Source organism: Mus pahari, chromosome 3, assembly GCF_900095145.1.
Source record: "Mus pahari chromosome 3, PAHARI_EIJ_v1.1, whole genome shotgun sequence".
NCBI lineage: Eukaryota > Metazoa > Chordata > Mammalia > Rodentia > Muridae > Mus > Mus pahari.
In genome coordinates, this window is record NC_034592.1 from 144,464,252 (window position 1) to 144,477,937 (window position 13,686).

The 13,686-nt window shown below is 43.3% G+C and overlaps 1 protein-coding gene across 7 annotated transcripts in view; it reads right to left on the reverse strand.

The window, feature by feature from the left end:
• Positions 1-13,686, reverse strand: part of Ptprt (protein tyrosine phosphatase receptor type T) — a 1,084,881-nt gene that overhangs the window by 581,662 nt on the left and 489,533 nt on the right. For all 7 annotated transcript variants that reach the window (XM_021194826.1, XM_021194823.1, XM_021194825.1 and 4 more), the window contains exon 7: positions 7,902-8,195. In XM_021194826.1, the coding sequence (XP_021050485.1) occupies positions 7,902-8,195 (294 nt within the window). The remainder of the gene's footprint in view (positions 1-7,901; positions 8,196-13,686) is intronic.

Here is a 13,686-nt window from a genome sequence, read left to right on the forward strand (position 1 = left end):
TGTTATCTGTCTCATAGCCACTGGAAGAAATTATACCTGCCCTGGAGGCTGTGGCAAGAATTTCAAGCTACCCACTGCCAACCTCAAGCTATACAAGTTACAGACATCGGATATTCATGATGACAGCCACTGTTTGCTTTCTGTTTATTTATTACCTTAAGCTTTTAGAACTTCAGGAGTGATTGACCCGAACTTTAATATAGATAGGGGCCGTTTTTACTGAATTATCTTGATACATAAATAGTATTAGCTCTTGCCTTAGTTAAGGTTTTACTGCTGTTAAGAGACACCATGACCAAGGCAACTTGTATAAAGGCAAACGTTTAGTTGGGCTGGCTTACAGTTTCAGAGATTCAGTCCATTTTCATCGTGGTGGGAAGCATGGCAGCTTCCAGGCAGACATGCTCATCAGAGGAGCTGAGAGTTTTACATCTTGATCTTAAATGTAGCCAGAAGAAGACTCTCTTGAGTCCGAGGAGCCTTCAAAGCCCACTTACACGGTAACATACGTCCTCCAAAAAGGCCACATTTATTCCAACAAGGCCAAACCTCCTAATAGTGTCACTTCCTATGGGTCAAGCATACTCACAGGACCACAGCTCTCATTACCACTGAGTGTATGTGTGTCTCTGTGTGTGTGTAGCTCAGTTTTTCCTCAGATCTGAACCTTTAGGATTGAGAGAGATTGGGGTAGCACTCGTCAGCTTCTCCTTGTGCTTCAGCTTCTAGGAAGCCCCAAGCCCCTAGAGAGCATAGGCTGGCAGGAGTATGTAAGTGTGGGAGGTTGCAGAATGATGCTCTTGTTGTTGTGGCCTTGGAATTTGCTTTATGACCACTAACAAGCAGATTAAAATGCTGACATTCTACAGAGAAGAGCAAGGTGCCACCAATCATCCTTTCTAGAGGTACCCAGTTGGACCCTCACCACACCCTCCCAATACCACACTCTCTTTATACAATATGCAGTGGGAGTAAGGGGAAGAAAGTATCTGAGATTATGAAGTATGGGTTTTAAGAAAAGAGGCTTTAAACTTACAGCCACCTCTTTCATAAATCAAGGAAGGAAGGCTCTAAGGCAGCATATGATAGAAGAGGAGCGGCATCTGCAAGAAGAGAAGATAGAACTCTTGGACCCCAGAGAAGACACCTTTTGGTTCTCATGGAGGCTCTAGAAATGACGAAAGTAAAAGCAGGCCATGGTTCTTTCCACAAGCAAAGAGGGCAGTATAGAAACACTAGAGAAAACAAAGAGAGATGGCGTAACCAACCCTTCCCTCTTTCTGGGGAAACGGTGGTCATGATATATCTTCTACGGTTGTCTCCAGTCTGAGTTTGTATTGTATCAGCAGCAATGTCCCTTTGAGCCTGCCGTGGCATGTCTGAAGTTTTTGTCACTGATCTTTAAAATCTGTCGATTCTATTCTTTCATGTTGGATGGGATGGGGATTTGAGTTTTTATTGGCTAACCTTGCCACGCTCCCTTAAGATTTATGGACGATTTCACCTGACTATAGAGCAGGGCAGCAGTGAGGAAGAGATTGTATTCATAATAATATTCACTCGGAAGGTAGTTCAATGCCCTGAGCCAAATTATGCCACATCTGCTCCCTGACAAACACACACCATCACATTACAGATGGTTCAGCAAAGCTTATAGCAATGATAAAAAAAAAAAAAAGAAAAAGAAAAAGAAAAAAGAAAAGGTCCTAGGGGATAGTGAGACGATCTTGTCCTATTTTCGAAGACACTTAAGTATTTTTTGTCTTTCTCACTCTGGTCTGATGCAGACTTGTTCTCTAGAACGAAAGACCTTTCGACACTGACCCTAATGTCCTCTTTGAGAAAAGAGACCCCTGAAGATGCTATCTTTAGGGTTTCAGGACTCTCCCCCACCCTTTCTTTCTGAACTAGCAAGGCCTCCTTCTTATGTTCCTTGACCTTCTAGAAGAGAAAAGGATCTAAATGGCATGTGTCTCTACCTTGCCTGGGCCTCTGGACAGAACCCAGAGGAAGAGCAATTCCCATCCTCTGCACTCTATCCCCACCACCAGGGACCATCATAGCTATTCAGAGAGGACCACGGATAACGGCACAGCAACAAGCATCCCACCTTCCCAAAGACATCAGATCTTCTATGTTAAGCACAGTACTAGAGAAATGCTCTTATGATAGGATCCATCATGCACAAGGAACAAAATTAGTCCACGTTTAAAAATGTCTTTCCAGGTCCGAGATTCCATTCTAATTTATGTTCATCAAAGGCTCTATCAGTGTCTGTACTAGGCACAGGCCTTACTGAAGCTCTGGGGGTGGGGTGATGTGATACAATCTCCCTTTAATGGAAAAAAAAGAAGTAGAGGCACAGAGAGGTGAGGTAATACATCCCTGGTCATCCAGCTAGCAAATGTCCCACTTGAAATAAAAACCAGATTCTCTTTGGCTCTAAGGCCCATATCCTTTTCACTAAATCCTAATGACTACTCTCACTTCATTGAGCTCAGCAATTTGAATTCCTCCATTTTATCCCTCTGGAGAAAAGAGAGAACTAGACACATATCATTTCAAGTAGAAACCCATAAATATGTAAATAAAATATAGCGTGCAATCAGCCCTCAGGTGAAGGGAACAGAAGGAGAGCCCTTCAAATCAGCTGCAGAGCAGTCGATTCCGACCACATGGGTGCAGTGAATTTCCACTTGGGGAATTGGAACTTTGCTGGACTACGGTGAAGTGTGCTCTCAGGCAAGTGGGTCTTTGATTTACAGGAACTAGTAATCACGTTAGGGTGGTACAATCATTCGGCTTACTGTATGGATTGGTGAACCTTTAACAGGGGTGTGAAGAGAGCTGCTTGGGGTCTGGCTTCAGCTGGGATTTGAGAAGGGAGGGAGAGATTTCAAGAGGAGAAGAGACACAACTTTAGGTTTGATTGCTCTGATTTTGAGAAAAAGAGAAGTGCTGGCAGACACAAAACCAAGGCCTACATGTGGCTGTTGTGTGGAAGCAGATCTTGAATGACATGTGGTGGAGTCTTTTCTGTGTGGTGCTGTTAAAACGGATACCTACAGAAGAGCTGCCAAGCCAGGCTGAGTCAATATGGTACCTCTTGTTTTTCCCAATTAATGACTTGGGTAACATTTCTCTGTGCCATTGTCTTCAGGGTTCTTTTTAAAAACTCCAAATGATCCACGCAAGAGCTTACCTCCTAGTCATACTTTTTTCTTTTTTTGATATAAGATGTTGCTACATAGCCCAGGCTGGCCTTCAACTCAAGACTTCCTCGCCACAGTCTCTATCATGCTGGAGTTACAGATATGTCCCACAATGGCTAACTGCCTGTACTTGGAGCCTAAAGGGTGTGAGCCCCAAGATGAATTGTGTAGCAATTAAGTTATCAATGAGTAGGTAGAGAAAATAGTAATAGCTCAGTTGCTTCCCTGGGGAAATGGTCTGTGAGGACAGTGTAGCCTTCCCTTTAAAGTTAAGGTTCAAAGTAAGCTGTCTATTGTCGAGTATCCCTAACTTCCCATCTCTACGTAGATGTCTGCTGTGTGCAATATGCTAGAGGAAACCACCCAATGGTCTAGACAAGAAGGCTGCCCAGAATGTAGACTGCACTGTGAGCATCACGATCAGAAATGGTACTCTCCATGAGAGGACAAAGACCAAGAGCACATGACCCACAATCTCGATGGGTGCTCATGCTGAAAACAAACAGGCTAGTCTTCTTGTCTGTATGCAACAACTCACAATAATACCATGCATAACACCATCAACAGAAAGTGATTTGTTTCATTACAGGCATCTAAAGAGCATTTTGAGCTTTTCAAAACACTTTGATATACATCATTGTCTTTGCCCCTAGGCCCTTATCTCAGGGAGGATGATGAATGATTAAAATGAGATAAAGGATCAAAATTATGAATTAAAAATGAATGAAGCTTCTTAAGGGGACAGCATGAAGATGGAGAGAATTAAAAACTGATGTCAGTGCTAAGGAGGCCCCTACCTTAATGTCCAGGTGAAGTTGGGAGAGTCTTCATGGACTGAGCTCAGTTTTCTTCAGCTCCAGATGAATATATCCCCATTGGCTGCTATTCATCTTCCCCTAACCACATCCTATTCACTCCTATAGCCATCTTCAGCACTTCCCATCTCAGAATACAGTTCTCCCTCTCATGTCTCAGTCGCCTATACCACAAGCTGGAGCTGTCACCTTAGACCCCCTTCTCTCATCCCCACATTTATAGTTCCCCGTGAATCTGTCTATGGTATAACTAGCTAAAAGTGTGCTCTGGGCCCCTGACTCATTGGTCTGGGACACTCTTCAGCTGAACTCCTAAATGTTCCACCCTCAAGAGTAAGTCTCAGCCTTACTATGCCAAGGATCCATCAGGTCTTGACTTGTTATATGCAATAGAACAAGAATATACCCTTACTTGCCCTCACTGACTTGGTTGCCCTGATATCTTTTTGAAGCTTAGTTTTACCTACCCATGGCTAAGCTTCTCCCCTCCCTGTCCTTTCTTGTCCTTTCCAAGCCAGCCTCTTCTACCACTGCCTAAAGCAGAGTTTGGCTCACAGAAGAGAATGAGTAACTATTTGGTATAAAGGACAAACACAGACATTCATTTTTAGCTTGTCTCCATAGTTACTTCCCAACCCTATACTTGAGAGGACACTTGTGTGCAAAGGAACCGCCCCCAACCCAGGACTAGAGACTCCATCAAACCAGTGGCAGGGAGATCCTTAGAGTCAATAGACTTGGCTCTGAGCACTTACACACTCTGTAGCCTTGAGCCAATTACCTGAGTCTCAGTATTCCCCTTGTCTACCTCTCAGAACGGACTTACAGATGAAGTCACACAGTCAGTGGGTCTGCCCCCAGAGGGCAAGCCAATGTACCACAGTTTACATGTGGCTCTGTGTGAATCAGGACTTCTGATTGCTAGCCCTCATTCTTGTACTTTCTGATTCATTGCATATAGAGAGTAGGACTAGGTCTACTTAATTCTTAACTAATTAACAACTTCATCCTTTTGGGTTACTGTGACACAGTATTATAGAATAGGTTATTTATAAACAACAGAACCTTTGTTTGTACAGTGCTCGGAAAGGCCTGACTGCTGGCTCATAGACCAGTCTTCTCCTTGTACCCTCACATGGTGAATGGGCAAGAGAGAATTCTGGGGTCTCTTTCACATGGTACAAATCTACCTATAACCAAGTCACTCCAAAGGCCCCATCTCCTATACCATCCTAGGGAGACCTAGGGTTCAAGCTAAGAACTGAGGTAGCAAAAGTGTCCAGTCTCTAGCAACACTGATGCTCCTGGTCCAGGAAACACTGCTCCAGATGCCTCTATGGACATTGCTCACCCCATCCTCACAAACCACACTATTTTAACACTCAAACTTCATTTTTATATCTTACCCATTTAAAAAAAATTTCTAGAATCTCTACCAAGTCTGTAAATTCCTCTGGGCAGAAATTATACTTTCCACACTCTGCACACCCTCATTTTCTGTTTTGCAAAATAATGAGTACATTTCCAGTGTGATTAATAATAGAATAGGGAGAGGGGAGAAAACTCCCAATACCAACGGTAATAAAGAGCATCTACAAATGGATATCAGCCCTGGATTCTCTGAAAAATTAATTATGAAGCAAAGAACATTCCACCATCAGTGGTGATGGGAAAAAAGATTATTTTCTTTATGACATGTTTTGTAGAATGTAGGCTATTCAAGATTTAAGCCTAACTTACTTAAACACCAACATTTCTGGAAATACAAAACCACAAACAACATTTCAACTCATAATTTTTATAGTGATAGACAGACCACTGTGTCTGTCACATGTAAAGTCCTTTCTACAGTCATGGCAACTGTCTGCAATAGGTTATAAATTTTTATTGAGACGATCATCTTGCGATTGAATTTCTAACTGCATTATATGATCATGAGCAGATAAGCCCACAGGGGCTTTGAAAGTGCTTTGAATATCATTTCTAAAGATCAGAACCCCTCCAAACCCTTACATTTACCTTGTGGAAAAAAGGGAAGTCTCGTCAACAGGTTCAAATCAATTATTTTTATGGATGACTATTACAGTGCAGAGCTGAGTTAAGGTATTACCCGGCTTACTAATGTACCCTTATGTCCCCTGGAAGCAGTCAGCTTTGTAATCAGGTTTCATGAGGAATTTTACCAAAGACCAGTTTAGAGAAGTTGCTGGGAAAATGGACTCTCTGTTCATCATAGTTGTTCAATAACTTTCCAAGGAGTAAGTCTGAGCCATGAGATGTTGGAGCCCCCTTGGCTTCTACACTATCAGCTGCACTCCTGAGGTGCCTAAGATTGGCCACTGTCAACACCACCACAACTGGAAATGCAAGTTTTCTCCCAAACAATTGGTCTATGAGAGAGCAATGTAAGTACAGAGCACATGCTATATCTGCTCGTCTGTGACTGGGCTTACCAAAGACAGAAGTGAAGTAAAAAAACCTAAGCCACACAGAAACACACACACACACACACACACACACACACACACACACACACACACACACACCACCTGACTAATTCCTCAGTTCACCACTGTTGTAAGACACATCCATTTCTACCTGGTTGTTCCTTTCCATCTATTTCAGATGGCTTTTTCCTGCTATCCAGTTACTTACAGGCTGCAACCCCCTACCACTTGTATAAAAGCAAATATCAAGCTATTCCTGAGATTGGCTATCTGCGTTACAGTGTTCTGCATGTTCTGATCCACTTGATGTCTAAAATTGTGCTCTCCTGCTTGTGTGTCACTAAGGGTACAGGGGGTACCTCTACACTTACTTTTCCTCCTAAGCCCTGTGGTCCTTATTGCATGATACACCAAAGGCCAACAAGTTTAGGGGCACAGCTGTCAAATTATAACAGACCTGATGCAACATATTCAGTTGTGTTCCATGTTGCTGCACCTACAGATTCTTCACTTCCACCTCAGAAACATCTTTGGTGCATTTTCCCTCAGAAGTCTGTGCTGCATGCTTCACTAAGCTCCATACCACAGCAGCACAGCAGCCCTGAGCTCCCGTTATCAGCAGCCTACACCTCTCTATTCATCACAGAGTAAGGAAAGATCCGGAGCTCTGAAACCCAAAACCCAAGTCCAGAACCTGACTATACCACTGGACAATTCAACAAGCTTGTATAAAGTTAGAAAACACTGTCCCTCTCCCTTTTTGTATACATGGAACAAGCGTACTTTCAGGAAATGGTACTTGAGGATAAGAAGATCATGTGAGTTTTAGAAAAATGAACATCAGTTTCCCTTAATTTCATAACTTCCATTCAGAGATCCAATCTTAGTCAACAAGCAAAGCCAAAAGGCCTCAGGGATACAGTTGTACACACCCTAGTCACACCCACAGCCAGCTTAACCAGGAATAGCTAGGAAACAACTGGAGCCAGAGCCCTCGGTTAAAGGAGAATCCAGAGGCCCCTAGTGCCAAGTCAGACTCTTAAGCAAAAACCAGCATCCCATAGAGTATTTGGAGTTAGGTAGTTCTCAGGGACCAAGACAATTTCAGAATCAACTCTGAAAAACTGTCAGAGCCAGAAAGCTGTAAAGAAATAGCTGGAGGTCAGAGACAAAACTAGAACCAGGAACCACCAGAGCAATGATGGAGCCAATATCCCATCATGATGTTTCAGCATGATGAGCATCTCCATGAACCAACCAGAGGCAGAAGGTTCTCAGAATCACAGCCAGAACTGACAGTGTCTCTCAAGTCTGAGCAAGCCCTTGTCTTTCCGTAAACGGAAGCAAGCAGATACACACCAACGAAACCAGGAATGACCTGTGCCCAAAAGGCAAGAGGAGGGGAGTCAGAAGAACAGCATCCTTACCCGCACACTTGGTCCTGGTAGTTAGGGGCGGTCCTGGTGGTCCTGTGCCCCCCTCGCCTGGTCGTGTGAGCAGCACCCGGATCTCATACTCCACATCGGGGTCCAGATGCCAGAGCTTGTAGTTGGGAGAGTCCACGATGTGGGTCTCGGCCCAGGTGCCCGTGGTCGTGCGGTATTCTACCTCCTTCAGTATGATGGGACCGTCCCCAATAATGGAGTTGGCATTTGGTTTAATCCACAAGTAGGTGGCACCCACGGCCAGTAGTTCCGGGGGAGCAATGGGCGTGGGAGGCTCTGAAAGAAAGCAGGCAAGCAAAGGAATTTCAGCCTTAAATGGCACCTTGAGATGGATCCACGGGACCCACATAGCAAAAGGAAAGAATTGACTCCTGAAAGTTGTCCCTGACCTCCACTTGTATTATGTGACACATTCGTGTGTGTGTGTGTGTGTGTGTGTGTGTGTGTGCGCGTGCGAATGCGTGCCTGTATGGTGTATGTGTATGTGTGTGCATGTTTCCGTTTAGTGTTACTTGTGTGAATATGTGTTTAGGGGTGACTGGTTGAGCCTTCATTACCTCTCAGGGGCTGATTCTCCCTCTCTCAGCAGCCACTCCTTGTAGCTCTTTATTTAGGGGTGGAGCCTTGTAAGACTTTTCCCATCTACTGTGGTATTGTCATTATGTCGGTCTTGTCTAAGGACCATGCTACTGAAATTTCATGGGTACAGCTGTCTCATATAGAGAAGACATCATCTCACATCATATGCCCACAACCTGTGGCTCTTTCACCTCCTCTTCCAAGTTCTAGTCTTAGCCTTAGTTATAGAGTTTGTTTTATAGATAGATATACCAATAGGGTTGCATTGCTTTCTGAATTTTGCCAATCATGGGTATGCTGGTTTGCTTTGTGTCAACTTGACATAAGCGAGAGTCAACAGAGAGGAGGAATCCTCAATTAAGAAAATGCCACCATTAAAATCAGGCTGCAGGCAAGCCTGTGGGATATTTACTTAATTAGTGTTTGCTGAGGGAGAGCTCAGTCCAATGGGGGTGGGGCCAGTCCTGGGCTGGTGGTCCTGGGTTCTAAAAGAAAGCAGACTGAGCAAGCCATGAGAGCAAGCCACTAAGCAGCACATGTCCGTGGTCTCTGCATCAGCTCCTGCCTCCCGGTTCCTGCCTTGAGTTCCTGTCCTGACTTTCTTCAATGATGAACTACAATGTGCAAGTGTAAGCCAAATAAGCCCTTTTCTCCATAGGTTGCTTTGATCATGGTGTTTCATCATAGCAAGAGTAACTGATCAGCTCCATCTACTGCAAAAAGAATTCTCTTTGATAGGGTGTGAGAGCAACATGTAACATGTATCTGAGGGCATAAAGCTAAGTAGGTCGAAGAGAGTTAAGCACTAGATTGGTCTAGAAATGCAGCTGTAGTAGAGTCTCCTCTGAAGTTCATAATCTCACCAGCCATAATTGCTAAATAGGTTTACAATACCAGCCATAAATTCCCTCCTATTAAGGAGCCTTAAGTCCAATTAGACAGCTAATAGTTAAGCCTAAGATTTCATTGACACTATTGCCCCACATCTTGCCATGCTGGTAATTGTCATGATAGGTAGCTGGGTGAAAACAACTGATTGCTTTTCTACGGGTGCATCTTGCAGGGAACCTCTGGAAGCTCTGAGAACTCATTCTCAAAGAGGTGGCTTCTGGTTAGTTCCCCTGCAGATCCCATACACTATTCGCAGAAATCCTCTGCAGATGATGATATCAACACAGATAGGAAAGAGGATAAGGCAACAAAAATTCAGCTTGCCCCTCACCTTGATAGGTTCCTACAAGCAAAGAGTGGCCTTGGCCAATAGGAGCCCAGCAATAATCAAGAGCCAAAGGAGAGGTCATGCCAAGTTACCAGCTAACTGGTCTGTGCGGCACCTTCCATAGGCAATATATACTTAATCAAACAGACCTAACCAAACTCACAGCACAGTGAAATAGAATGAAATCCACAACCTCCACGAATGTTGGCCTTCATATGTAGGCCAGGCTGGCCTCAAATGCCAGATTCTCTTGCCTTGTCTGGCCAAATTTAGGACTGACCAGTATGCCTCACCATGCTTTACCAAGTGGCCATTTGTTTCTGAAAATACTTTATTTTCTGAAAACTATTTTATTTGGATAACTTAGTGGGTAGCAACATTTGTTTGCTCTTGAAGGGGACCTGAGACCCAGTCCCAGCACCCACATGGTGGCTTATTACCATCTGTAACTCCAGTTCCAGGGCTCTGACACCTTTGCTTAACATCCATGGACACCAGGCACACAAGTGGTACACAAACACACACTCAGGTTAAACATTCATACACATAAAATAAAATGAACAAATCTTTTAAATTTAAATATTATACTTATTAATCACCCATGCATAGTATTTCTACAGGACTTCCACAAGATCAAGCAGAACCCCATCATGGTTAGGGAACATACCAACCCTCTCTGAGGAATATGATATCCACAGGGAGAGTGAGAATCATTTTTTTTTTTTCAGGGATGTGGACTCTGAGATGATCCAAAGGATTTAATTTTTGATTGTGCATAAGGGTGTAAATAATTACATGTGTATGCAGGTTCCTGCAATGCCCAGAAGAGAATATTAGACCTCCTAGGCTTGGAGCTACAGATAACAGTGAGGTACCTGGTCTGGGCACTGAGAGCCAAACACTTGCTTTCCACAAGAACAAGAAGTACTCTTAACCACTGAACTCTCTCCAGCACCTCCATCCCCATTTTGTTTGTTCAGTTTTGATTTTTTTGTTTTTTTAAAAACAAACTTGGTCTGTTCGTCATTTTTTATCTGTGACAAACACAGACGTGGAACCACAGTCACAGAAGGAAAGAAAGAGAAAGCACGTCCTTTCTTAGCAGCCGATGTAACAGCCTTGGACATTTCTGCAGATGCCAATCCAGTTCTTATTCATAGACTTACATCATTTCCTCTAGTTTCGGTGACACACAGGCCCGACATAGATGTGTTTTGCTTCCCTCACATTAGCATCCTCATAGTTTCGGTTATGGGATACAGGGGGCTTACTGTCTTTTCTAGGTACTGAATAATTACCAAGTTATTATCCTAATTACTCTCCCATTGCTGGACACTTGGGCTGTTTCAAGTTCCTCTATGGTAAATAATTCTGCCACGGACATCTCTATGCAAATTATTCCAGGCCTTCCTGTGTGGGTCTGGTAGTGTTTCACGACCAAAGGCCAGGAGTGGGGTCATCTGACAAGGGGCATGTCTAAGTCCTTGAATCCTCCAGCAGAACGCTGAGGTGATAGGATGAGAAGTCAGATGCAGATTTATTTAAGCACTCCTTAGCACTGAGAGTCTCTGGGTTCTTAGATGAACAAGTGAAGGCCTGAGTTTAGTACGGGACTCAGGTGGAGACTTTGGAATAGAGGAGGGCTCAGTGTGTGTGTGTGTGTGTGTGTGTGTGTGTGTGTGTGTGTGTGTGTGTGGTGCGTGTTTCTTTTAATTAATTACCTAGCATTAAAAGGTCCTCCCGAAGCAGAACCATCTACTCTGAAACAGGGGTGGACAATGCAGTCTCAGTGTGACTCTAAGCTCATCTGGAGGGACAACTTCAGATTGCCTCTATTATTGCTCAACATTTGGTCAGAGAAAGGAATTAAGCAGATTAGTCAAGCTAGGTGCTTTTCTTTACAAAGCCAGGGGGGTTATTACTTAAGACCTTGTTATCTCAAAGGTGTTTGCAAATTGATTTGGGGATAATTTGTTCCAGGTAGAGAAGTTAAGTTGGCAGGCAGATAATTTCTGGGCTCATCCTTTGTGCATTTTAAATATATAGAGCCTCCGACTGCCATTATCGACCCCCAGGAACTCCCATCAGTCTCCAGTGAGGCCTCAAGGGTGATATTCTGTAGCTCTGTGATGACTCTGCCTAATTCTTTAATATAATTATTCACAGACCGGCTCTGGACAGGACAAAGAGCAACCCACCCCGACTCTGTGGGGGCTGAGCAGTGGCTGCATTAAGCTCTCCCATCGACTTTCTCCCATGCTCGGCTGCCATCCTGTTTCAGGCATTAGCAGTTTTCAATTTCTGACCACCAGAAAGAAAATACAGTATTAATCTTTCCAAACATTTACTCTATTTTCATGTATTTCTAATGGTAGGTGGAAATACAATAACAAACATCTTCTTGAGTGTATAAATGTCCCCATCTCCAATGGCAGGTCCACAAGTTCATGTGCCGTCTAGACAGTGTGGCATACCCGCATCTCTCTTTCTCCTCCAAAATAGATCAGGTAAATTCAGCATAGTGTTTTCTGATGTTTAAGTATCTTATAGCATTAGTTAATTGCTTTCAGTTTTTATATTTTGATTTTCCCCTTTTTTGTGATATGCTGGTTTAAAACAGAGGCATGTATGCAAGTGTCAAAGGGAGAAAGAGGCAGGGATGAGAGACTGGACTTTCTTATTAACAAACAATATGTCATTTTAAATGAGTAAAAACATTTGCATTGATTCTTATCAGGAGTTTCTTCTATATCTAAGATGAACTCTCCAGAAAGACCATGCAAGAGATGCACATGGACATCCAGTCCAGCTTGGATGTAGCCATCCTAAGATCTCAGAGACATCCAGAGGAATAATGAGTTTCAAGGGACACTACGGATATATTTAAAAGAAACGGGGCAGGTGGAGCATTAGAACTCAGCTCCAGATTCTTACCCCTTCCTGTCTCATTTTTATATTTTAGACATTTATGCAATTAAGCAGAAGTGTCATTAAAAATGAGCATACTAGGGGTGTTTAATTTTGAGTAATACAGGGACCCTAAAACTCCAATAAGAAACTAGGTATTCTTCAGAGAAATGTGGGAAAGTGCACTGCCCAGAGTCCTATGCATTATATCAGAAATTTGCGAATCCTTCTGTAATAGTTAATCTTCCTCAGCAACTTAAGTGGATTTAGAATCACACGGGAAATGAGACATACTTCTGGGCATATCTAGCTGCAGGTTTCCAGAGAGGTTTGGCTGAGGGAAGACCTGCCATGAATGTGACTGACATGATGTCATGGTTTGGGGTCCTGGGACTTATTAAGAAGGGTAGGGGGAGGAAAGTAGTTAGGCAGCAGAAGAATTCCTATGCCGCTACTCCCTGAGGACAGATGCAATGTGACCAGCTGCCTCCTGCTCCACCACCATGTCTTTCCTGTTCTGATTGACAACAAGCCCCTAAACAAAAGGCAAAATAAACCTTACCACTTGTCAGTTGTTTTGTCAAGCCTTTTGCCACAGCAAACAAATAAATAAATAAATAAATGAAAAACAAAACAAAACAAAACTTCTGAAACCCAAGTATAAGTCTATGCATTGAATACAGGAGTTATCAGAGAATTTACTCGTCAACCACATGCCCATCTCTTACACTTTGATGACACTCTAGACTACCCAATGTTGCAGGGTCAGGGGCTTGGAACATCACCAGAAGCGGGATTACAGTTTACCATTTCTAGTTTCCCAGGTGCCCAACCTCTGGGTGAAAACAAAGTATGCAAAGGTTTCTATAGAACAAGAATGAGTAAATGTCTAGGTCCCATGAAAATGACGCAGGCAACACAATCACATCTAAAGCACAAAGACATTCGGTTGATCCATAACCCAGAATGTAGACTTCTACAAATGCATGCTTCCAGGGCTAGAGATGTAGCTCAGTTGTTACATGTTTATCTAACACAGAGCCCAGACTTTAAGCCCCAACA